This window comes from Abramis brama (assembly GCF_963993115.1).
Source record: "Abramis brama genome assembly, chromosome: 23".
NCBI lineage: Eukaryota > Metazoa > Chordata > Actinopteri > Cypriniformes > Leuciscidae > Abramis > Abramis brama.
The window spans coordinates 2,258,803-2,285,603 of NC_139985.1; the positions used below are offsets into that span (position 1 = coordinate 2,258,803).

Below are 26,801 nucleotides of genomic sequence, written 5' to 3' on the forward strand. Positions count from 1 at the left end.
AGAAGAGAATCCGACTTTCAAAATAAATGTCACAGGAGAACAGATAACTCACTGTTTATTTACATTCAGTATCAGTCATTTCAAAAGGAATCCTGTGCCTTTGGCCATTCAATAGCTTTGTTTGTCAAAAAATAAAAATAAAAATAAAACAAATGATGTTTTAGGATGTCACTGACAACCAACATTATGTGATGTACATTAAACATAGACAACAGTCATGGTGAAATCTCAACAATTTCTTTATTTTTAACTTGATAAAATGCAATTATGTACAAAGTTAAATAAGCATGATACATTATACAGACATCAAAACCATACTTTGCTGATACATTACATAAGCAGTAATTACTTTATATTATGATGAAATTTATAACGTAAAGTAATAAAAGGAGTTAAAAGAGATATAAAAGATGATACCTAGATAAACTTCTCATCTGGCAAAACACCATATCATATTTTTCACAGCTGCTTGTTTTACTGTGAGATTTTCCCATGTGGATTGTACTGTGTCTGTGCTCTTTTGGCGCGCCTAAGAAATATTTGACGTCTCCAATAGATCCGATTTTTCCCTAAAATCGGACAGGAAGAGCTCTAGGAACGCGAACATATTAATAAATAGAAAAACACATATTTAATAATTGCAAATTATATTGGTTTTAAAACCAATGCAAACTGGTTTTTAGGCATGCATTGTTTGAATTTCCGATGCATTATCTGACATCTCTGGATTCTGTGGATCTTCTACTAGATCACTGAGTTCTGAGTTTGTTTCAAATCCTGATGTTTTAGATGTGCTGTATTCCTCACATTTCTGAAGCCAGCCCTTCACCATTGCATTTGTGCTTTGAATCATTTCACCTGTATGTGTCATGAATATGAAAAAATAAGTGGCAGAGAATGAATTTTGGCATGTTGTTAAACTATGTAAAACAAAATGAAGAAAATATTTTCCTTTAAGCAATGTGATTCATCATGTAAATCTATAATAACTTACCATATGAAGCTTCAGGATTCAGAACGTTCAACATCACATCCATTATAATTGCATCCCACCTTCTTACTTCTCTCCTTATCTTCTCCTTGAGTTTATCATTATCCGACACTAGAAGAGGAAGATGACACAGAAAAGTGCTCAAATGCAACATTAAGACAACATTTATAGAAGTCCTTTGCTGTTTGCAGCTATAATATGTCTATGGAAACTAGACAGAATTGGCAATTTACCATCTGGAGGATGTCCTATGCTCCCGTCCTCTGACATACATCCACTGACATCCATCTCTAATTCTTCTAGCTTCATTTTTCTCCTTCTCTCCTCATTGGGTTTATCATTTTCCGGCACTAGAAGAGGAAGATGACACAGAAGAGTGCTCAATTGCAAAATTAAGACAACATTTATAGATGTCCTTTGCTGTTTGCAGCCTTAATATGTCTATGGAAATTAGACAGAATTGGCAATTTACCATTTGGAGGATGTTCTATGCTAAACCGTCTGCTCCCGTCATCTGCTTTACATCCACTGACATCCATCCCTGATTCTTCTAGCTTCATTTTCATCTCTTTACGCCTGTTTTTTATCTCCAGGTATATCAGTTTCAGAAACTGGTCACTGTTCAGACTTATTTCCTCGTCATCTGGTGTGTCAGACTCATGAACACTTTCTTCTTCAACGCTTTTGAGACTGAACAGACCATTTTCTGCCACCATCTCATCAATCTTCTGGAGCAGCTCTGTGACTTGAGCTCGATTATTCTTGTCTGTGTTGTCAAATATATGATATCTGTTCCTGCATTTCTCAATCAGCCACTGAAGCGCTTCACCTTCACTCTCAATGTGCTGCTCGATCGATATGTCTGGAAACCTGTCGCCCCACGTGAACAGAACTATAGTGTGTCTCCAGACGTCTTCTCCAAGAATGGCCATGCGCTCTGCAATGATTCTTCTCTGTTCATTCTTGAATGAACTATCAATAGGAATCACCAAGATCAAGGCGTGAGGGAATTGCATGTGTTGTGATTGGCCCATGCTCTGCAGGGTTGTAGCCTGAGCAAACTTCGGGTTGAATTTAGAGGGGAAAAACTTCCACCAGCTTGGGGTGTCCAACACAGTTATTTTTCTGCCATTTACATCACCTGTATAATTTGTGCCCGTTTGTGATTTTTTTATTGGAAATATTTCGTTATTGAAGATGGTGTTTGCGGTTGCACTCTTCCCAGACAGAATCCAACCCAGCAGAACGATTCTCAGTTTAGAGAGCGGAGTCACAGCTTCTTCTCCAAAAAACAAACAAACAAAAAATAGAATTAGAATTTTAGAATTTAATTAGATGTTTAAAGGACCTTTTCACAAGATGTAAAAAAAAATATTTGATGTCCCCAGAGTGTGTATGTGAAGTTTTAGCTCAAAATACCCCACAGATATTTTTATACAGCATGTTAATATTGTCACTTTTTGATAGGGATGACCCGATCAGGTTTTTTTGCCCTCGAGTCCGAGTCATTTGATTTTGAGTATCTACCGATACCGAGTCCCGATCCGATACTTCTATAATACATAAAAAAAGAATAAAGAAGAGCAAAAAACAGATCCAGGATGTTCCTTATTTTTTATTTAATTCACATTATTTTAACATTCAACAACTCTGTTAACAAACAGAGCACTTCTGTGAGGTAGCTTGAACAATCAAGTAATAAATAACATAAATTCTTCACTTTTGGACTTTAGTGCAACAGTAAATATAAAAAAAGTCTAATATATAAACAAATAGCACCTCAACTTAAAATACCCAGCAGGCATGTAAAAAAATAAAAAAATAAAGTGCCACAGTGTTTGCATAGCCAGTAATGTGCTTTTAGGAACTGCACTCGCCGGTTTCACACTGCACGCGTTAGCAGAGGGTGCAGCCCGTATTTTTTTCGGCGCCCATGTTAACAGATTAGAATATTCACACCGCACGCAGAGGCGGCGCGGCAGCGTGTAGCAGGAGCAGAGCAGAAGCAGCAGTGCCGCGATCGTTTCGGCGCAGAGTCTATTTTTGCTGCGCCGCTTACGCTGAATTAAAGTGATATGCATTGATCATGGCCAAAATACACCGCAGTTTTATCCAAAAAGTACATTGATGATATCTATTGTGTTTTAAACAGTCGATCAAATGACCAACATCAATTTAAAAAGAAAACAAATGTCCAAAACAAACTTGTTGCCAGAACAATAAAAACAAAGATGAACCAAAAGTTATATTTATGAAATTATTAATAAAATAAGCTTCTTGACAAGTATTTTCTCTTAAATGTATTTGAAAACGAAATAAAGCAATGCCAACTTATCCATTATGGAGTAGACTACTCTGTACACAACCCGCGGTTCAGCCACGCGTGACAAACGCTGCCAGTGTGAAAGCAAAACGCGCGTGTCCTGCTCCTGCTCACCATACGCACTGCTCCTGCGCTGCTTACGCTCTGCTAACGCGTGCAGTGTGAAACCGGCGTAACTCTGTGCCACCGCATAACTATAGATGTGTTAAACAATAATGAGAATATATATACATATATATCCGAGTCCTGATCGGGAGGTAACGTCCGATTCCGATCGAGTCTGAAACCACGTGATCGGGCCCGATTTCCGATCACGTGATCGGATCGGGACATCCCTACTTTTTGAGGGTGAGCAAAAACGAAGAAAAGAAAGAAATCCGGTGGGTTACGACCAATGTTGGACCTGCGCGTCTTGAACAGCTCCCTTCACAGGATGCCGTTCTAGATGCTCACGGCCAAACACATTTATGAATGCGTGCGGCCGCAGGATTGGTTTGCAGCGATCGACCTGAAGAACGCCTACTTCCATTCTTCCTCGACACAGACCGTTCCTACAGTTTGCTTTCGAGGGGCAGGCATACCAGTACGCGGTTCTCCCATTCGGGCTAGCCCTGTCCCTAGACCCTGCGCATGATCAGGGAGGACGAGGAGCAGGTCATTTTGGTTGCCCCGTATTGGCACAACCGGACCTGGTTCCCCGAACTAGTACTCCTCGTGACAGCACCTCCTTGGCCAATCCCTCTGAGGAAGGACCTCCTTTCTCAGGGACGGGGCACCCAATGGCACCCTCGTCCCGATCTTTGCAACCTCCACGTGTGGCTCCTGGATGGGACGAGGCAGGTTTGAGTACCCTACCACCAGCGGTGGTGGCTACCATCACTTCCACTAGAGCATCGTCCACGAGACATGCCTATGCATTGAAGTGCAACCTCTTCGTCAACTGGTGTTCTTCCCGACGTGAAGACCCCACGAAATGCCCGATCAGTGTCGTGCTTTCCTTCCTGCAAGAAGGGTTGGAGCGAAGGTTGTCTCCCTCCATCCTGAAAGTGTATGTTGCCGCCATTGCCGCACATCACGATACCCTTGAAGGTAAGTCTCTGGGAAAGCACGACCTGATCATCAGGTTCCTGAGAGGAGTGAAGAGACTGAATCCTCCTCGCCCTCCTCTTGTTCCCTCTTGGGACCTCTCAGTGGTGCTAACTGCCCTGCAGAGTGCTCCCTTTGAGCCTCTGCAATCAGTGGAGCTTAAGTTCCTGTCAATTAAGACAGCACTCCTGGTTGCATTGGCCTCCATCAAGAGGGAAGGGAACCTGCAGGCATTTTCGGTTGACGAAGCGTGCCTGGAATTCATGTGCCCATGGAATTGATATGTGCCCAAGGTTCCCACCACTCCCTTTCGAGATCAGGTGGTGAACCTGCAAGCGCTGCCCTTGGAGGAGGTAGACCCAGCCTTGGCACTGCTCTGTCCAGTACACGCCCTCCGTGCTTACGTAGACAGAATGCAGTGTTTCAGGACCTCAGACCAGCTCTTTGTCTGTTATGGTAGGAAGCTGAAGGGAGAGGCTCTCTCCAAGCAAAGGTTGTCTCACTGGATAGTGGACGCCATTGCTTTGGCATACCAGCAGCAAGGTCAACCTGCCCCCTTGGTGTGAAGGCCCACTCCACTCGGAGTGTGGCCTCCTCTTGGGTTCTAGCGCATGGCGCCTCGCTAACAGACATCTGCAGGCTGGGCGACACCCAACAAATTCGCGAGGTTCTACAATCTCCGAGTGGAGCCAGTTTCTTTTCATGTACTCGCTTCAACCAGCCGGTACTAGATTCTACTCAGGTGTCTTCGCTTGCTCGCCATTCCTCTCCACAGATGGGATACGTGCGATATTCTCCTCAGATGAGCCTCCCGCAGGCCCTGAGTTCCTCCAGCACTGTCGACGTCAACGCCAGAGTTATGCCACCGGCAGCTTTCGCACTTGGCTAGGTGCCTCTATGTGCATGTTTCCCCCTCTGGGCGACCCCCACATGTATTTCCACTGTAAGGAGTAGGAGTCCTTCGTCCGTGCCAGTCTCACGACAGGGAGCTCAGACTTACTCAGGGCACTGGAAGACAGCCGAGGTGGCGTGATTAGACTGGGAACCCCATTCATCGTAACTCGTAGTGACCACAAAAGGGAACGTCTCGGTTATGTATGTAACCCTTATTCCCTGAGTAGGGAACGGAGACGTTACGTCTCCCTGCCATTTCCGCTGTACCGCTGGAACGCCTGAGTTCAGTGTCGGCTCCTCAGCGAAGACATATCTGCATGTTGCCGGCGTACTTCCTTATATACCCATGAGGTGGGACGGAGTTACGCTATGCAAATTCCGCAGACCCATGGCATTTTCTTGCCATTGGCTCGTTGGTGAGAGGCTTTCTAAGCTAAACCCCATTCGTCGTCACTGACGTAACGTCTCCGTTCCCTACTCAGGGAACGAGGGTTACATACGTAACCAAGAGGCCGGTTTCACACTGCACGCATTAGCAGAGCGTAAGCAGCAAAGGAGCAGTGCATATGGTGAGCGGGAGCAGGACACTCGCGTTTTGCTTTCACACTGGCAGCGTTTGTCACGCGCGGCTGAACAGCGGGTTTTGTACAGACAGAGTATATCTATAATGGATAAGTTGGCATTGCTTTATTTCGTTTTCAAATACATTTAAGAGAAAAGACTTGTCAAGAAGCTTATTTTATTAATAATTTCATTTATATAACTTTTGGTTCATCTTTGTTTTTATAGTTCGGGCAACAAGTTTGTTTTTGGACATTTGTTTTCTTTTTAAATTGTTTTTGGTCATTTGATCGACTGTTTAAAACACAATAGATATCATCAATGCGCTTTTTGGATAAAACTGCGGTGTATTTTGGCCATGATCAATGCATTGTCACTTTAATTCAGCGTAAGCGGCGCAGCAAAAATAGACTCGGCGCCGAAACGATCGCTGCACTGCTGCTCCTGCTCTGCTCCTGCTACACGCTGCCGCGCCGCCTCTGCGTGCGGTGTGAATGCACTCATTGAATAACGCCGAAAAAAATACGCGCTGCTCACGCGCCGCTGACGCTTGCGGTGTGAAACCGGCGAGACGTTATCTTCTAGTCATTGATTAGCATATTCTGTCTTAATCTATAAATCGTGTTCAGGGGGCGGGGTTTATGTAAATTCTAGGGTTGGTGATGTCACTAACCCGGGAGGAATGTGGTGTAGTCTCTACCAGCCGTTTGTTGTAGTCCTTAAAAAGCGATTTCTTTAAAAGCAAATATCTCCCTTTGCTTTGAACTTTGAGCGTTGTAACTTTGCAGATGTTGTTTATGGTCAAACAGCAACATTACACACTAACTAAAGTTAGAAAAGTGAAATCATAATCAACCAACCCTTTAAGCATATTTAGGGCATTTCACGCTTGAATTAGCTCCTAAACTCTGGAATGGCCTTCCTGATATTGTTCAAGGCTCAGACTCGCTGTCCCAGTTTAAAACTAGATTAAAGACGCATCTCTTTAGCCAAGCATTCACATAATACTTACCTTTTATACTACAGTTGAATCAGATTGAATGCATTACTATTACGAACAGCAGCTACGCTAATTATTTCCCATATGCTTTTCTGTTGTTATCTCAGGACGCTAGTCCCGAGGTAAATACAGATCGTCAGCTCCAGTTTGTATTCAGCCTCTCATGGAAACTACAGATGCCCCAACACCCGTGCAGAGACGACTCGGCGCCTGTGAAGAGACGACTCGACGCTGGCGATATGTTTATGCCCTAAATCAATACATGATTAACTAACTGTATTTCTCTATGTACATTTCTGAAATGCACTTTCTGTAAAGCTGCTTTGAAACAATATGTATTGTGAAAAGCGCTATACAAATAAATTTTGAATTGAATTGAATTGAATAATTAACCCCGGGTCATTCGAAGACTCCAGTAAACGGAATCCTGGATTATCTTGCTTCATGTTTGCTCATAATTTACCCATGGTTAACAATTAATCCCGGGTATTCTGTTTCACACTACATTCCTAAACCCTGGGTAAACATCCTTTATTTGCATATTTACAGTGACAGCGCATGCGATTTGTTAAAGGTCCCATTACTGGATTATTTTATTATTTTAGAATGTTTCCTGGGGTACCCTTATAATGTTAGTATGTTTTTTAGATCAAAAGTTGTTATAATTTAGAAATAAAAGGCATATTTCCTAGCCTGATTTTAGCCTCTGATTTGAACGGTCTGTTTGAAGGGGCGTGTCTGTGTGAGACTTCAGTGTAAACGCCCACTGCTGTGATTGGCTGACATGCTTGCATATGAAATATCTAGCATTACATGTGGAACTCTCTCGAAAACTTTTACTATTACAGCTATTATACGTTTTTAATATCACAGCTATCGGGATTAACGAATCGTGAGAAGTTTTTTAAGTATTTAGATCTATTCTCATCACATAAAAGGTTGCAGTGATGAGCACTGAGCAGATGACAGCCTGTTGATTGCGTGAATGAAGATCTTATCATGGCAACACAGTTTCTGTACTCTCACTAATGATTTCACCAATGCAAACATGAGGTAAGTACAGTAAGAGCTTCTTTGTGCAGTGTAACAGCGTCATTGATTTCATAACAAGTTTTGGCAAGTGTCCAGATAAACTCGCGCTGTGTGATTGACAGCTTGGGCGATTGGAAAGGGATTGTTCTTTGATCGCTATCTGTATATTAATCACAGTTTAAATAAGATTATTTTCATCCTACTAAGAGAAACGACGTGAAGTTGATCGTTTAGTCACTGGCTTGATTTACGACTTTGAGAGAAAGATTATCTGTCTGAACTTGAACAATTACACATCAGAAATTCACATAACCCACTGGTTCTTCAGAGGCTCGGATGAAGGAACTAAAAAAATACTTTTGTGTTCATTTGTACATCCAAACACTGAGCAACTGCCATGCTTCGCTCGTTTGCAAGCCATGATGTCTCTCGAGGAAAAGAAGTGTGTTTATAGGGTTAAAAGCGGGGTTTAGAACGACGATAACACGGGGTTAAGCAGTGTTAAAAAAAGCCCTTAAGATAACCAAACTTTTGACTTGTGTGCATATGTGCTTTATACTTACCCATTTCTTTCAGCAGATTTCTTTTATCCTGCAACATTTTTTGTCTGGCTTCTGCTCTTTCTTCATTTTCATTTCTCTTTATCTTCATCTCTAGAAGCATGTCATCATGTGTTTCAAAATGCTTGCCATTGTTTTCTGCCACGAGATCGTTAATCTTGATAAGCAGTTCATGAACTCCAGCACTTTTGTTTTTGAAATCAAAGATGTGATATTTGTCTCCACATCTCTGTATGATCTTCTGCAGATCTGGATTCTTCATGCACTGATCACTGTATTTGTCCTTCAGTGAATCGGCTCGTGTGAAGAGCACTATAGTGTGTCTCCAGATTCTCTCACCAAACAGACTAAAGTGCTTCTCAATGCTGAGTCTGTTTTCTTCAGTGAAAGGCAAACTGAGATTAATGACCAGCAGAAACACATGAGGTCCCGGTGGACACTTGAAGACACTGCAAACCAGTTCCTGTTTGATGACTTCTGGGGAATCTTGCAAACCAAAGTTCTCCCACCAGCATGGAGTGTTAATCAGAGTTATCTTCCTTCCATTCGCTTCTCCGTCATTCCTCACAGACTTCACAAAGTGTTTGTCAGACGCAACTTCACCACCTAAAATGCTGTTTATCACTGAGGCTTTGTCAGATTTCTTCATCCCCAGAACAACGGCTCTTACTTCTGTCAGAAAAAAAACATGACAACATTTTATTGTGATTATTTTTATAGTAAGTCTCGAAAAGTAGTTTCAAAATGATGATTCACACTCAAGTTAATTTTTAGTTGTAAAATAAACAACTTAACTTTTTGATTTTGAGTTTTGATTCTTGTTTTAAATTAATCATACACACGAAAATATGTTAGAAAACATCGAACTATCCGAATTAAATAAAAAAATTCCGAATTAAAAACAGTTTTGTTTAGAGTACAGAATGTATTTATATGGGAAAAGCAAATGACAGTTTTACATCTTAAACTTCTTACCTTCTTCCATCTGCTCTGCCTCCTTTTTTTATCCAAACAAAAATCTGCATAAAACTAGCATTAAACTATCGGTGGAAATCATTCAAGTAAAAAACTAGAGCAAAAATTCAAACTACGAACTAGAAATATCAAATAAAATGTACAAGAGCATTCGCACTTGACATTCAGGTGCTCAGAATAGAGGCAAATGAGTAAGGGCGTCTTAAACCTGTATCTTTCAAACCAGAATATCAGGTCTGATCAGTCATGTGGTGGTAAAAGAGGGATGGTTATTTGAGTGGAAGAAAACATAAACTCTGTACAACAAAAGCGGTCACTGTGGCCCTGCCCCTAAAGAGTGCATATTAGTCCCTCAAAGGTATTTGGTACCAAAAGTGCACATGTTAGTACCTAAATGGTACATATTAGAACCCTTTTGAAGGGAACTGTCCCAGTGACAGCTTTTGTACCTTTTTTTCTGAGAGTGAATAAATGAGAGCAGGTTCACAGAACATGTACAAAACTGATAAAGACCTTATTTTCCTCATCAACAAGTTCTGATGGAAACTTTTCTTCGATTTAACTGACAGCTAAATCATTTTTAGTTCAATCTGTTGACATTAAAGCTTTCCTTTTATTTAAAGTTTAAAGTGAGTTAACCCTTGGATTTTTATTTTACATGTCAACATGATACTGTGGGTCATTTACAGTCATGCAGCAGCCAATCACAACACAGAATCACATGTGACAGGTTATGAATGCTGCTAATCTGCATTTCGGCGCTCGACACCATCAGATCTGACATTCTTTTCTAATGTCTTCATAACTGTAATATCTTCTTCTTTTTAAATCTTCTAAAAAGATCTTCAGCACATGTTCAGTATTTCTCTACAACCAAATACAAAACAAATAATGACAAGAAAAATAAGTATAGAATAGAATTAAAATAAAGTGCCATGTAATTAATAAAATAAGATAATAATAGCCTAATAAATTCATACAATATATAATATTTATCAAGACATGAACAGAACTCTCTCTGTCTCCCCCTTCTGGTGGTGTTGTTGAATATAATTTTTTCTTACTCATTTACAATAACAGCATTTATTTTTTCATCCATCATCATCAAACTTTAAAAGTTTATTTCTAGGTTTCAATTCGACTTTGAACCGCAACAATCTACTATTTGCTTTCATTAAAATGTGTTAAATGGATATATGAAAGAATTTTCATGTATTAGTTTTTCTCAATTGCTAAAACTATATGTTTTGAACAATGTGTTTTCTGTTTTTTGGTGTATTGTTTACTGACTGCTTGATAGTGTATATGATTTTGATCACTTTGTCTATGATTTGTGAGCAGTGTTTGATTTTGAACACAGGTAAAACTGTTTTGAGGCGAAAGTTTCATTTTGTGAGAGGAGTCAGAGGTTTTGTGAATAGTGCTTGAAGATGAGGTTTTGTGTTTAATGTTTTCAGAAAATGGAGCAAGGTTTCTTAAATTGTGTTTTAGCAATTGAGAAAAACTGTAATACGGTGTCATAATTTCTTAACGTCATGTCGCCCCAAGGCAAGCCATACTGTTAGTTTATATGAATATTAAACATAGACAACAGTCTTTCTGAAATCTCAACTATTTCTGTATTAATAATCTTTTACATTGTAATCCTTTTAATTTTAATATTTGGCATGTTTGTGCGCTGATGCTCGTCCCTGATGGTTTAATAAGCAGAGTGTACGCGCGTTGTGGACCCGCCTTTAGGCTCACATTAACGCGCTCTTTAAATAACAAAAAAAATATTGCGCCATTGACTTTAGACCAGGTTTCAGTTGGTCAATGGCTCAGACCAGCAGCCCATGGGCGCACGAATGGGCGCAAATGCATTTGCTATTTAAAGGAACACTCCACCGTTTTTTCATAATTAACCATGTAATTCCCTTAACTAAGACGAGTTGATACATACCTCTCTCGTCTCAGTGCGTGCACTCAATCGCTCTGGCGCGCGGCGACACTTTGATAGCACTTAGCTTATCCCAGTTCATTCATTAGGTCCCAAACAGAGATGAAGTTAGATGCGACCAAACACCTCCAGTTTTCCCTATTTAAATACAGTTACACGAGTAGTTACACGACCAAGTATGGTGACACAAAATAAAACGTGGCGCTTTTCTAAGCGGGTAAAAAGGATAACTATAATGTATGGCGGAATAGCACTTGGGAGCACTTCGACTTGGCGAAAATTTATTTGATCAGAATACACAGCTATCTCTGAATTTCTGTCAATGAAGAAAGACTGACTTCAAAATTATGTAGTAATACCAAACAGCAGGTTCATAACTGCTGAATTTAAACTTCTTTTAAACTTTCTTTTAGCGCTGATTTACAAATATACATAAATGTGTAAATAAATAAAAATAGATATAAATAAATGTAGGCTATAAAAATAAATGAAAAAAAAAAATGTATTTACATATTTATTTATTTATACATTTCTCCTGCTTCCTGAGGAGTCATGAGCGAGGATGCACGGGTGTATCCAATGCGGAAGAGTTTTATCGATTAAACATGATAAAATGCAATTATGTAAAAAGTTAAATATGCATGATACATTATACAGACATCAAAATCATACTTTGCTGATACATTACATTAGCAGTAATATTATGATGAAATTTATAACGTAAAGTAATATATATATATATATAGCCTATATATTTAGATATTATACAACAATATCAGATTTTAATTAAAACTAGCCTAGGCATGGCAAGGCAAGTTTATTCATATAGCACATTTCATACACTATGGTAATTCAAAGTGCTTTACACAGAAAGGAATTCAAATAATCTCAAAATAAACAGTTATAAAAGGAATTTAAAGAGTAAAAAGATGATACATAGATAAACTTCTCATCTGGCAAAACACTGGTGTATCATATTTTTCACAGCTGCTTGTTTTACTCTAGATTTTCCCATGTTGATTGTACTGTGTCTGTGCTCTTTTGGCGCGCCTAAGAAATATTTGACGTCTCCAATAGATCCGATTTTTCCCTAAAATCGGACAGGAAGAGCTCTAGGAACTCAAACATATTAATAGAAAACAATAACTAGAAAAACACATATTTAAAGGTGCTCTAAGCGATGTCACGTGTTTTTTAGGCCAAAACATTTTTTGTCACATACAGCAAACATCTCCTCACTATCCACTAGCTGCCTGTCCCCTGAACACACTGTAAAAAAATGCGGTCTCTGTAGACAGCCCAGGCTCCACAAACTGCAACAAAAACAAATTGGGCTATTCCAGCCAATAACCGACAAGAAGAATTTGGGGGTGGGGTTTGGGGGGTTAGTGCGCGGATCAAGCGGCAACCTCCCCGTCTCTCTCTTGAAACCAACACGGAAGTGTGTTAAACTGCAATTCGTTGACTGGCCGCTTGAGGCTGGTGTCAAAAGTGAGTCAAATCTGTATCTCCCCCATGTTAAAATGCCAAATTTTACAGCAGAAAAAAACGTGTTTACAGCCTGGTGTCTGTATGTGGCTTTGGTCTATACAGCTAATTTTCATGTCATCTTCATGACAACTGTGAGGGGGGTGAATTTTTTTTTAACTCATCCGTTTAGTTGATTAATATTTAAAGTTCTGCATGGGTGTGGCCACTTGAGTGACAGGTGGATTGCCGCTGATGTCAATGCTAGCCGTTTGTCTGCTGTTACTAGCCGTCACTTCACCTCAGTAAATGTTAGCTGCTGAACTTGCCATCTCTGCAGTGTTTTGTGCTTTTTTTCGGGATTATTTCATACAATTTATTACACCCATTACTTCGCCCACGGCTTAGGATTCCGTCGTTGTCGTCGAGTATCGTTCGAGAGAACAACCAGCGCTGTATTTCAGTTGTTTTCCTCTGTGAACATGCACTAATGGATGTCTGACAATTTCGTTGCTTTTTGGAGTTTTCAGATTTAAAAACGTCAATAAAGGCTCATTCCTTCTGCTCTCACGGAACAGATAGATTATAATATGCTTATGTACCGTCAGATGAAATCATGCAGGCGTCGGCGCTTTCTCCGTCCATGCAATAAATGCACATCCTTGAATGAGTGCGGATTTTCTAGCGCATTTACTTGAACTTCATAGGCAATATATCTATGGTTTAACCCATTTGAGAGGCGGCCAAAATCAGAATTTAAAATGGACTGAATATAAGCTCTCTACGAACTTGACGAGCGATGCCGCGCTGACGGACCATAGACTGTAAAAAAAAAGTGACTGACATGTATGCTCATAAATCACTGTCACACACACTCTCTCAGAGTAATATTAAGTTACTGCATAATACATTTTCAACTAGCAGAATAGTACAGAATCACGATACACAGTCTCACTTGTAGCCATGTCTTTTAACTATTATAATATTTCGAAGGGCAAAAATAGGAACTTTTAATTGGCTTTACATCATCAACTGTCACTTTAGCGCGAGACCCTGTGCAGGCGCAGACTTGGTACTGTCAGTAGCATAACGTTATAGCATTACCTCCCCAGCCTGAGCTAACAGCTCCACTCACGCCCCGCCTCTCTTTGCCCATTTTCTGTTATCCGGGAGTGACGCAAGGCCAAGATGGCGACGGCCGGCTCCGCCCACTTTAGGCTTCAAAAATGCTCTTCAGAAACCTATGGGTGACGTCACGGACACTACGTCCATATTTTTTTACAGTCTATTGCGCGGATGAGGAGGAGGGAGGGTCTAGCTAGCCTCTGTTTTGTTTGACAATACTTTAAACATCAACAAGAAGTGACGTCACCCAACATCACTTAGAGCACCTTTAACAAATAATTGCAAATTAAATTGGTTTTAAAACTGGATTTTAGGCATGCATTGTTTGAATTTCCGATGCATTATCTGACATCTCTGGATTCTGTGGATCTTCTACTGGATTACTGAGTTCTGAGTTTGTTTCAAATCCTGATGTTTTAGATGTGCTGTATTCCTCACATTTCTGAAGCCAGCCCTTCACCATTGCATTTGTGCTTTGAATCATTTCACCTGTATGTGTCATGAATATGAAAAAATAAGTGGCAGAGAATGAATTTTGGCATGTTGTTAAACTATGTAAAACAAAATGAAGAAAATATTTTCCTTTAAGCAATGTGATTCATCATGTAAATCTATAAATTAATCACCATATGAAGCTTCAGGATTCAGAACGTTCAACATCCCATCCAATATAATTGCTTCCCATCTTCTTATTTCTCTCCTTATCTTCTCCTTGAGTTTATCATTATCCGACACTAGAAGAGGAAGATGACACAGAAAAGTGCTCAAATGCAACATTAAGACATTTATAGATGTCCTTTGCTGTTTGCAGCTATAATATGTCTATGGAAATTAGACAGAATTGACAATTTACCGTCTGGAGGATGTTCTATGCTCCCGTCGTCTGACATACATCCACTGAAATCCATCCCTAATTCTTCTAGCTTCATTTTCATCTCTTTACGCCTGTTTTTCATCTCCTGGTACATCAGTTTCAGTAACTGGTCACTGTTCAGACTTATTTCCTCGTCATCTGGTGTGTCAGACACATGAACACTTTCTTCTTCAACGCTTTTGAGACTGAACAGACAGTTTTCTGCCGCCATCTCATCGATCTTCTGGAGCAGCTCTGTGACTTGAGCTCGATTCTTGTCTGTGTTGTCAAACACATGATATCTGTTCCTGCATTTCTTAATCAGCCACTGAAGCGCTTCACCTTCACTCTCGATGTGCTGCTCGACTGATATGTCTGGAAACCTGTCGCCCCACGTGAACAGAACTATAGTGTGTCTCCAGACGTCTTCTCCAAGAATGGCCATGCGCTCTGCAATGATTCTTCTCTGTTCATTCTTGAATGAAGTATCAATAGGAATCGCCAAGATCAAGGCGTGAGGGAATTGCATGTGTTGTGATTGGCTCATGCTCTCCAGGGTTGTAGCCTGAGAAAACTTCGGGTTGAATTTAGAGGGGAAAAACTTCCACCAGCTTGGGGTGTCCAACACAGTTATTTTTCTGCCATTTACATCACCTGTATAATTTGTGCCCGTTTGTGATTTTTCTATCTGAAATATTTCGTTATTGAAGATGGTGTTTGCGGTTGCACTCTTCCCAGACAGAATCCAACCCAGCAGAACGATTCTCAGTTTACAGAGCGGAGCCACAGCTTCTTCTCCAAAAAACAAACAAACAAAAAATAGAATTAGAATTTTAGAATTTTATTAGATGTTTAAAGGACCTTTTCACAAGATGTAAAAAAATGTATTTGATGTCCCCAGAGTGTGTACAGTATGTGAAGTTTTAGCACAAAATATCTATTTTATAGATATTTTATATAGCATGTTAAAGTTGTAAATTTCTGAGGGTGAGCAAAAACACACAGTTTTTGTCTGTCCCTTTAAATGCAAATGAGCTGCTGCTCCCAGCACAGAGGGCGGAGCTTCAACAGCTTGTATAGAGCTGGTAAGTCCCGCCCCTTCTGCTAACCCCACTGGACCTCTAGATTGAAAAATCGTCAATGCAAGTGAATGTGAGAAAATAATTATTTTCTGGTCCCGTTTGAATTTTGCCATGAATGTGAACATATGCTGTCTGTAAATTTTTAACATAATTTTTCGTGTGAAGAATGCTACAATTTAGCGGGTAGAAGTTTGATACGGTTAGACTTTGTGTGAGAGCACTTTGTGGACTACAACATCCGTTTTATCCAGCGATTCCTAGTTTTTACATCAGACGGGAATCTGAAGAAAGAACAGCCCATTTGGTTTGAATGGTGACATTTGGGTACAAAACACACAGGCATCTCGATCTGTCTCCATAGATTATCGCAGCATTAGCACCGTGATTTGACAAGTGGAGAGAAAATGTGTTATGGGGTGACGTCACATAGGCGACATGTAGTCTTTCTCGTTATGTCTTTTCCACAACTGCTAGCCAAAGAATCATACAATATACTGTCAAACTCGTAACATGAAAAATGATATAAAAAATTCACAGACAACATTAGTTCACATTCATGGCACAATTCAAACGGGACCAGAAAATAATTATTTTCTCACATTCACTTGCATTGACGATTTTTCAATCTAGAGGTCCAGTGGGGTTTTACGGATGGGCGGGACTTACCAGCTCTATCCTTTTACCTCACACACACATGCACTGAAAATTTCAAACACTTTTAGCCTTTTATGTTCAAACCGGAGTCAGAAAGATGGAGAGACTCAAGAAGAAGCGACAACATGTAGAAGCAACAGGACATTTCTGAATGGTTAGTTGATGAATTTATGAAGCTGATGTGTAGTTATCTTCTGGTCATTGATTAGCATATTCTGTCTTGATAATTTATAAATCGTGTTCAGGGGGCGGGGTTTATGTAAATTCTAGGGTTGGTGATGTCACTAACCCGGAAGGAATGTCGTGTAGTCTCTACCAGCCGTTTGTTGTAGTCCTTAAAAAGCAAATATCTCCCTTTGCTTTGAACTTTGAGCGTTGTAACTTTGCAGATGTTGTTTATACTCAAACAGCAACATTACACACTAACTAAAGTTAGAAAAGTCAAATCATAACCAACCACCCCTTTAAACATATTAAGGGCTTTTCACGCTTGAAATAATTAACCCCGGGTCATTCGAAGACTCCAGTAAACGGAATCCTGGATTATCTTGCTTCATGTTTGCTCATAATTTACCCATGGTTAACAATTAATCCCGGGTATTCTGTTTCACACAACATTCCTAAACCCTGGGTAAACATCCTTTATTTGCATATTTACAGTGAACATTGATTGGATGACGGCGCATGCGATTTGTTAAAGGTCCCATTGCATGGATTATTTTATTATTTTAGTTTCCTGGGGTGCCCTTATAATGTTAGTAGGTTTTTTAGATCAAAAGTTGATATAATTTAGAAATAAAAGGCATTTTTCGTAGCCTGATTTTAGCCTCTGATTTGAACGCTCTGTTTGAAGGGGCGTGTCTGCTGTGAGACTTCAGTGTAAACGCCCACTGCTGTGATTGGCTGCTGTGAGACTTCAGTATAAACGCCCACTGCTGTGATTGGCTGCTGTGAGACTTCAGTGTAAACGCCCACTGCTGTGATTGGCTGACATGCTTGCATATGAAATATCTAGCATTACATGTGGAACTCTCTCGAACACTTTTACTATTACAGCTATTATACGTTTTTACTATTACAGCTATCGGGATTAACGAATCATGAGATGTTTTTGAAGTATTTAGATCTATTCCCTTCACATAAAAGGTTGCAGTGATGAGCATTGAGCAGATGACAGCCTGTTGATCACGTGAATGAAGATCTTATCATTGCAACGCAGTTTCTGCACTCACTAATGATTTCACCAATGCAAACATGAGCTTCGTTGTGCAGTGTAACAGCGTCATTGATTTCATAACGAGTTTTGGCAAGTGTCCAGATAAACTCGCGCTGTGTGATTGACAGCTTGGGCGATTGGAAAGGGATTGTTCTTTGATCGCTTTCTGTATATTAATCACAGTATTAATCACAATAAGATTATTTTCATCCTACTAAGAGAAACGACGTGAAGTTAATCGTTGGTCACTGGCTTGATTTACTGATGCATAAACAGTATTGAACGACTTTGAGAGAAAGATTATGTGTCTGAACTTGAACAATTACACATCAGAAATTCCCATAACCCACTGGTTCTTCAGAGGCTCGGATGAAGGAAGTAAAAAAATACTTTTGTGTTCATTTGTACATCCAAACACTGAGTAACTGCCATGCTTCGCTCGTTTGCAAGCCATGATGTCTCTCGAGGAAAAAACAATATTGCGCTCGCGCAGCTCATTTTCTCATACTAGGCGGGCAAAATTCTCTTTGCGGGGCAAAGAAGAGAAAGGGGAGGTGACCTTTCTAGATTTCTAGATTCGCCCGTCTGAGCTTTCATTATCTCAAAAATACCCAGGGCTTGGTTTACACCCATCAAAACGTCTAGCCACTGGAGGACCATAGGCAGGCTAGGGGAACTCATATTAAGGTTAAAAAACCTCATAAAGAGAAATTTTGAGCTGAGCCAGCTCTCAGATTTCATCAAAAAAAATCTTAATTTGTGTTCCGAAGATGAACGAAAGTCTTACGGGGTTGGGACAACATGATGGTGAGTAATTACTGACAGAATTTTCATTTTTGGGTGAACTAACCCTTTAACAGCACAAAAGCAGTGCTGAATTAGAAGTGTGTTTACAGGGGTTTACGACGGTAACACAGGGTTAAGCTGTGTTAAAAGCCCTTAAGATAGCCAAACTTTTGACTTGTGTGCATATATGTGCTTTATACTTACCCATTTCTTTCAGCAGATTTCTTTTATCCTGCAACATTTTTTGTCTGGCTTCTGCTCTTTCTTCATTTTCATTTCTCTTTATCTTCATCTCTAGAAGCATGTCATCATGTGTTTCAAAATGCTTGCCATTGTTTTCTGCCACAACATCGTTAATCTTGATAAGCAGTTCATGAATGGCAGCACTTTTGTTTTGGAAATCAAAGATGTGATATTTTTCTCCACATCTCTGTATGATCTTCTGCAGATCTGGATTCTTAATGCGCTGATCACTGTATTTGTCCTTCAGTGAATCGGCTCGTGTGAAGAGCACTATAGTGTGTCTCCAGATTCTCTCACCAAACAGACTAAAGTGCTTCTCAATGCTGAGTCTGTTTTCTTCAATGAAAGGCAAACTGAGATTAATGACCAGCAGAAACACATGAGGTCCCGGTGGACACTGGAAGACACTGCAAACCAGTTCCTGTTTGACGACATCTGGGGAATCTTGCAAACCAAAGTTCTCCCACCAGCATGGAGTGTTAATCAGAGTTATCTTCCTTCCATCCGCTTCTCCGTCATTCCTCACAGACTTCACAAAGTGTTTGTCAGACGCAACTTCACCACCTAAAACGCTGTTTATCACTGAGGCTTTGTCAGATTTCTGCCATCCCAGAACAACGGCTCTTACTTCTGTCAGAAAAAAACGACATCATTTTTTTTTACATTTTATTGTGATTATTTTTATAAAACAAAAAAAATAGTTTCAAAATGATGATTCACACTCAAGTTAAATTTTAGTTGTAAAATAAACAACTTAACTTTTTGATTTTGAGTTTTGATTCTTGTTTTAAATTAATCGTACACACAAAAATATGTTAGAAAACATCAAACTATCCGAATTAAATCGGATTTTTGGAAATGCATTAAAATCAAATTTCCAGTTGTTTTTCTTTCTTTTTTTTTTACTGTCAGTCGTGTCTAAACATGTTTGATTTCAGTTTAAGCTCACGTGGTTTTATTAAAACATGCCAAACAAAGTTTTCATGAAATAAAAACCTGTTAAACTAGAAAATAAATGTAGTTAATTCTAGACATTTAGGTAAGTTTACAGATAAAGAACTAAACAGTTTTGTTTAGAGTACAGAATGTATTTATATGGGAAAAGCAAATGACAATTTGACATCTTAAACTTCTTACCTTCTTCCATCTGCTCTGCCTCCTTTTTTTATCCAAACAAAAATCTGCATAAACTAGCATAAACTATCGGTGGAAATCATACAAGTAAAAAACTAGAGCAAAAATTCAAACTACGAACTAGAAAAATCAAATAAAATGTACAAGAGCATACGCACTTGACATTCAGGTGCTCAGAATAGAGGCAAATGAGTAAGTGCGTCTTAAACCTGTATCTTTCAAACCAGAATATCAGGTCTGATCAGTCATATGGAGGTAAAAGAGGGATGGTTATTTGAGTGGAAGAAAACAGAAACCCTGTACAACAAAAGCGGTCACTGTGGCCCTGCCCCTTTGTACCTAAAGAGTGCATATTAGTCCCTCAAAGGTATTTGGTACCAAAAGTGCATATATTAGTACCTAAATGGTACATATTAGAACCCTTTTTGAAGGGAACTGTCCCAGTGACAGCTTTTGTACCTTTTTTTCTGAGAGTGAATAAATGAGAGCAGGTTCACAGAACATGTACAATACTGATAAAGACCTTATTTTCCTCATCAACAAGTTCTGACGGAAACTTTTCTTCGATTTAACTGACAGCTAAATCATTTTTAGCTCAATCTGTTGACATTAAAGCTTTCCTTTTATTTAAAGTTTAAAGTGAGTTAACCCTTGGATGTTTTACATGTTAACATGATACTGTGGGTCATTTACAGTCATGCAGCAGCTTATCACAACACAGAATCACGTGACAGGTTATGAATGCTGCTAATCTGCATTTCTGCGCTCGACACCATCAGATCTGACATTCTTTTCTAATGTCTTCATAACTGTAATATCTTCTTCTTCTTCCTCTTCTTTTTAAATCTTCTAAAAAGATCTTCAGCACATGTTCAGTATTTCTCTACAACCAAATACAAAACAAATAATGACAAGAAAAATAAATATAGAATAGAATTAAAATAAAGTGCCATGTAATTAATAAAATAAGATAATAATAGCCTAATAAATTCATACAATATATAATCTTTATCCAGACATGAACAGAACTCTCTCTGTCTCCCCCTTCTGGTGGTGTTGTCGAATATAATTTTTTCTTACTCATTTACAATAACAGCATTTCTTTTTTCATCCATCATCATCAAACTTTAGTTTATTTCTATTCTAGGTTTCAATTCAACTTTGAACCGCAACAATCTACTATTTGTTTTCATTAAAATGTGTTAAAGAGGATATATGAAAGAATTTTCATGTATTAATCGCTTTTTTATTGCCAATATGTGAACAGCTTTTAACTAAACTAAAAAATAAGACCTCCCAGGTCCCCAGGTTGTCTATGAAAGCTTGTAGACTGATGTTTATGTGAAGGACTTGAGTCGTTTTAGCCGGGAAAATCAAAAGCATGTGACGTTTACTCCCGAGAGCCTCTTATCCGTTTAATGACACATGAAACGAACGAATGCTTATACAATGTTCAGGATAATATTCTGAAAGAGCCGTTCTGTACTGTAATGTTAATGTGTGTCATGGATTCATTCAAACTGTAGTCTCTCATAGCCAGATCTATAGTCTCAAATATACTTTATAATCAAACTATCATAACAGTGTGATTTTAATGAGCTATATATTGGTGTATATATTGGGTGACCATACATACTCTAACCTGGACATGGCCGTAAAACATCGTCCAATCAGGATTTGTAAAATGTCTTGGAACACATGAACAAAAAATCTATTTATGACATTATTTTTGAAATCATCCTCACTTTACAGCATTTAAACACAAGCGCCTAAAACTTCTCAGATACTGTAGCTTTGCAGGAAGGTTTCTTCAAGCGTCTTGGAGACGTTAACGCAGTTCTTCTGGATTCAGTCTGTCTCAGTTTCTTCTGTTTCTATAATATATATATATATATATATATATATATATTACATAATTTATATTATATTTTTTTATTTCAACTCAATATATTTTTTGTTTAATAAAGACATATTAAACCATATATATATATATATATAGATTTTTTTTTTTTTCATTTTTTCATTTTTTTCATATATGACAACAATGAACTGTTCCATAAAGGGATTGCATTGTCAGAGTGTTTGGGAATATTCAGACACATAATATTTACACATATATCACAGTTAGAAAAATAAACATTTTAGAATTAATATATATAGGCTACACAAATAAAATACACAAATTAACAAATGACACTTAAATGTAGTTTTTTTTTTTTTTTCTTAAATTTTAGTAGATAAAGACCAACTATTAAAATGAACTTACCATATTTTTCTTCATCTCCATCATAGGTTAAATATTTAAATGTCCGGGGCCTCATGTATCAATCTTACGTACGCACAAAAACTTTGCGTACGCCAGCTTTCACGCTCACGGTCGTATGTACTAAAGCCCAATTTATACTTCTGCGTCGAACTTACGCCGTAGCTACGTCGTAGGCTGTGTGTAGCGCGCGTACCCTTCGGCGTACCCTGACGTGCACCTCTCCAAAAATGTAACAACGCGTCAACTCTACGCGGACGAAAGCGCTGTGATTGGTCTGCTAGGACCGCTCCCTCGTGTTTCACATGCTCCCTCTGCGCGCGTGAACGCGGACAACGACGCAGAAGTATAAATGAAAACCAACGCGTTGCCTACAGCGTAGAGGCTCCGGCGTAGGTCCGACGCAGAAGTATAAATCAGCCTTAACAGTGAAATTAACGCGAGAATGTGCGTTCCTTCACGCCAGTTTCATGTCTGGCGTACGTACATTTCTCATGTTTTTGTCCGTTGGCGACTCTTACAGGTAATGAAGTGAAGTTGCAAACATTACACAACGAATGGTTCTACAAGTCTATCGCACCACCACCTGTGGGAAGCATTGCTATTAATTTGCAATTTATAAAATAAATGACATATATTGTCACACGAGCCTTATGGAAATATTCTATCAATTATGCAATTAAGTAAGAACATATAAAAGCATATGCAAATTGATACAACCCTTAGTCTATGGCAATGACAGCTTTGGTTTAATGTCCACCTTTATATCAGACCATTTCTTTTTAAGGTCATTTAGGGTAGACTGTGTACAGTTGAGACATGTGTACAGTTGAGACACCTTAAATAACTTGCGTTCGCAGCAAGCACAAGTTGTGATTTTTGCTGTGCACGTGCGTATTAGTGTCCTCTTTGATCGTGGGAAATTTGAACAACGGACGCATCTCCGATCCGAAGACATCGGGAAAAGTTTTTTTTCTAAGATATGACGTTCACTTGCATGCACTCTCCACAATGAATAGCTTATTATCCTTATGTGACTGTTAAACGTAACTGGTATCACCACAAACGTTATTCTGTGCCCTAAAAACTGGCATATTTCATGGTATTGTGTCATGCAAGATAATTGCAAAATCTAGAGAAATGTGCGAGGTGGCCAGCGGGGGATAGTTGAGACACACGTGTACCAACTGCACCCCTAATAGAGTTCTATTAGGAAACACACTGTTTAGTTGTTCAGCGTTATGATAACAGGTTAAACGTCGTAATAAGCCAGCATAGGACGCAAATGAAAATAAAATTTGATATTTGTGATATTTAAACTGTGTATTATTAATAAATATTGTTACATATCTTGTTCCTGCTTTATACATTTTAACCAGTGCTAATTTAAATAAAATGAATGAATATAAATGGATGAATAAACAAAAATGCTGCCCAATTGTTATTTTCTTTATTTGTCTTTATTTTTTATATTTACAATGAATGGTTAGTTCACATCATTAGAAATGGGTACTACATATTGGTACAGTTGAGACAAAAAGCACCTTATTTTTATGAGCTAATTGTGGAAAATATAAACTAGGGTATTATTGATTGATAATATCTTAGTCTACAAGCTAATGAAATGTCATGTGGCGTGTCATGTGGAAATTCACTTCTTTTCAGTGTCTATTTTTGTGTGAAAAATCAAATCTCAACTGTACTCAGTCTACTCTACAGTGCGACTTTCAGATCCCACCGCATTGACAGCATCAGCCAAACTCTCCCACTCATATTTTTTCCTTTTGTTATTAATTCCGGAGGACAAAGTTCCAAATAATTTTTTTTTTTTTTTTTTTTTTTTCGTTTCTACCTCCGATAGTAGCACCTCCAATTCACTTTCTGTAAAGTTTCGTTTCTTGCCGCCATTTTCTTACTGCTTTCTTTTGCCAAAGTGGACTCATTACCATATTTAAATTCATTTAATTAAGGGAGGAGACTGGGTGGGGCGTTCTGCTCGTGCATGTGCGCTCAATTTTACGTTAACTGGGATGTACAAAGAGAATATGCGTGGGATCCTTCGTACGCAGAGATTCATACATCTGGGGGTTTTTTGTGCGTACGCACATTTGCAGCTTTGTCCGTACGCAATGTTTAAGTATGAATTCAACGCAAGTCTTTGTACATGAGGCCCCCGGTTTTCGGACATTTCTGTCTCAATCAGGGGTGCGTTTCCCGAAAGCATCGTTGGCCAACTATGGTCGCAAGTTCATCGCAATGTCCATTGAACTCTATTGGTAACGAGGGAACTTGCGACCATAGTTGGCTAACGATGCTTTCGGGAAACGCACCCCAGGTCCGCTGATCCATCCGAAAATAGGCACAGAGTAGGACATCAACTGAAAGTGAAAGTGCACTGGGATTTGCTTTTGGAGGATAAATATGTGTACACGGTACACCTCCTTTTCTGTCTATCTAATCATTTCTTGTACACCATGTTTACTCACACACTTGTAAGGCATGTGCTAGTTGTTGATAAGGAGCATCGTTACATGTGGTATAATCATGAACGGAGTGGTTTGTCTCTCTGGACCAGTGGTTCCCAAACCTGTCCTGGAGGACCCCCAACACTGCACATTTTCTTTGTCTCCCAAATCAAACACACCTGATTCAACTCATCAGCTCATTATCACATGGGTTAATGAGCTGATGAGTTGAATCAGGTGTGTTTGATTAGGGAGACAAAGAAAATGTGCAGTGTTGGGGGTCCTCCAGGTTTGGGAACCACTGCTCTGGACTGTTTCAGCGAAGCTGACAGTCTCCTTTCTTTTCTATATGGACTTGTTATTCTATTTGTTGGTTTCAGCCTACGACTTGTAACTATGCCACGAGCACAATAAAGCTGACTTTGAGTGAACTGATGTCCGGTTCGTGAACGAATCGTTCTTTTGAATCGGTTCTTTTTAGTGAACCGGTCTCGTTCAAAACAGTTCGCGTCTTGCGTCACCGCAGATCCACAAGTTACTAAAGTTACTCACGTTCAGACATGCCTGACAGTCCCTCCGAGTCGAAATAAACCAATATCCCGGAGTAGCCTATGATTCTAGTTACTCCAACAGTTCCCTGAACTGACTGAGACATGTTGAGAGAAGTGATGAGCACGAGCAGCTGATACTGCGCATGCGTGTACTACTAAACATAGGCTACAGGTACAGCAGTTCTCGAATCACCAGTACAGAACCGAGAACTGTTTATTTTTTTACAGTCTATGTTTTGGACACGTTCGACATACTGAGAACCGATGAGCTGATGAGCTGAGCATGCGTCCACATTTTTCAGAGGGACGAAATGTATGTTTCTCAAGTAGCCTATTGTGTTGAACATCAGTAAGTGTAACAAAATAAAACATGTTTATCACATAATTACTGTCTTATCACTGTATTATTTTAAAGATTGCTAACACAATGAATGGATTCTAAAACTAAACATTTATTATTATACAAAACATTATTTTCAGGAACAGCTATTTTAATTTCTAAGTAAGTTGATATAAATCTTTGACGTAAACTCTTGAGGGTTTTAAGGGTGACTATATGAAAATATAGTTCACCCAAAAATGAAAATGAAACTTCGGTCAGTAATTACTCGCCCTCATGTCGTTCCTTCGTTCATCTTCGGAACTAAAATTAAGATATTTTTGATGAAATCCAAGAGCTTTCTGACCCCCCATAGACTGCATATATTTTAACAATGTCAATATAAAGTCAATCAGGATCTCAGTTATCAAAAGAGCTGTTATTTTCTAATAGGATATTAATTACTTTTTTATTATATTTATATGTATTATAGCCTATGTGAAACCATGAAGACAAAAACAGAAATCTGAAATGAAAACTTAACAACATAGTAAAATGTTTTTTATTTTATTTTTTATAATACAACAACTGTCTGAGACTTTTTGTTTTCATTTCAAAATAAATATATTTGTATATAAACTTATATATAAACTTATGCAGGTACATGTATTGCTCTTCTCTTATTGTCATTCAGTGTATATGGTTGTTGAGTGTAAAAGTTCATTTCAAACCCTGAATATGTGTGTGTATTTGTGTAATACTGTGAGCTTAAAAAACATGTATAATGTATTTATTTGTCTGTTTGTTTGTTTTATGAACATTTAATGCATTGTAGATTTCTTAAAAAAACTTAAAATAAAATCAAGGTTGATGTCTTTACTACCTTTCTGGGCCTTGAAAGTGAGAATAATGTTGCAGTCTATAGAAATCAGTCAGAATCAGAAAGGGTTTCATTTTCTTTTTTGGGTGAACTATCCATTTAAGGATGGTCAAACTACATGTATTTTTGGACACTGCAACAAACGGAATATGATATATCATGCTCTAGGAATTCAGTTTTAAGTGCCAGTAACTCCATAGCGATTTCAAAGATATCCAGGGCAAAACCCATCGCACTTTCACTTTCAGTTGGAGCCTATATTAGGACAGAGCAGCGGACCTCATTGAGACACCGCTCCTCCGGCGACCCTCAAAACCTTGAGAACTTCTGACACTCAGAAATGGCCGAAAACCGATATTTAACCTACGATGGAGATGAAGAAGAATATGGTAAGTGCTTTTT

General features: G+C 38.8%; 1 protein-coding gene across 1 annotated transcript; it reads right to left on the bottom strand.

Annotated features, from left to right (window-relative positions):
* Positions 1–216: 216 nt before the first annotated feature.
* LOC311074568 (uncharacterized protein) lies at positions 217–24,742 on the bottom strand. The gene is made up of 11 exons (XM_084101275.1): positions 24,515–24,742; positions 22,188–22,250; positions 18,749–19,417; positions 14,807–15,601; positions 14,580–14,687; positions 14,266–14,442; positions 8,451–9,140; positions 1,464–2,273; positions 1,225–1,341; positions 995–1,102; positions 217–858 (listed from the first exon to the last, which is right to left on the bottom strand). Exons 2-11 carry the CDS (start codon positions 22,240–22,242, stop codon positions 680–682), a joined length of 3,708 nt encoding a protein of 1,235 aa, XP_083957401.1. The 5' UTR covers positions 22,243–22,250; positions 24,515–24,742; the 3' UTR covers positions 217–679.
* Between the last annotated feature and the right edge of the window lie 2,059 nt (positions 24,743–26,801).

What these genes read in the sequence shown, in the direction of transcription:
- LOC311074568 (XM_084101275.1), bottom strand. Translation starts at nt 22,242, where the DNA reads ATGAGGCCCCGGACATTTAAATATTTAACCTATGATGGAGATGAAGAA. An exon ending in TGGAGATGAAGAAAAATATG is followed by an intron (nt 19,418 to 22,187) that starts GTAAGTTCATTT and finishes TTTTTCTGACAG; the next exon opens with AAGTAAGAGCCGTTGTTCTG. An exon ending in AAATCTGCTGAAAGAAATGG is followed by an intron (nt 2,274 to 8,450) that starts GTAAGTATAAAG and finishes TGTTTTTTGGAG; the next exon opens with AAGAAGCTGTGACTCCGCTC.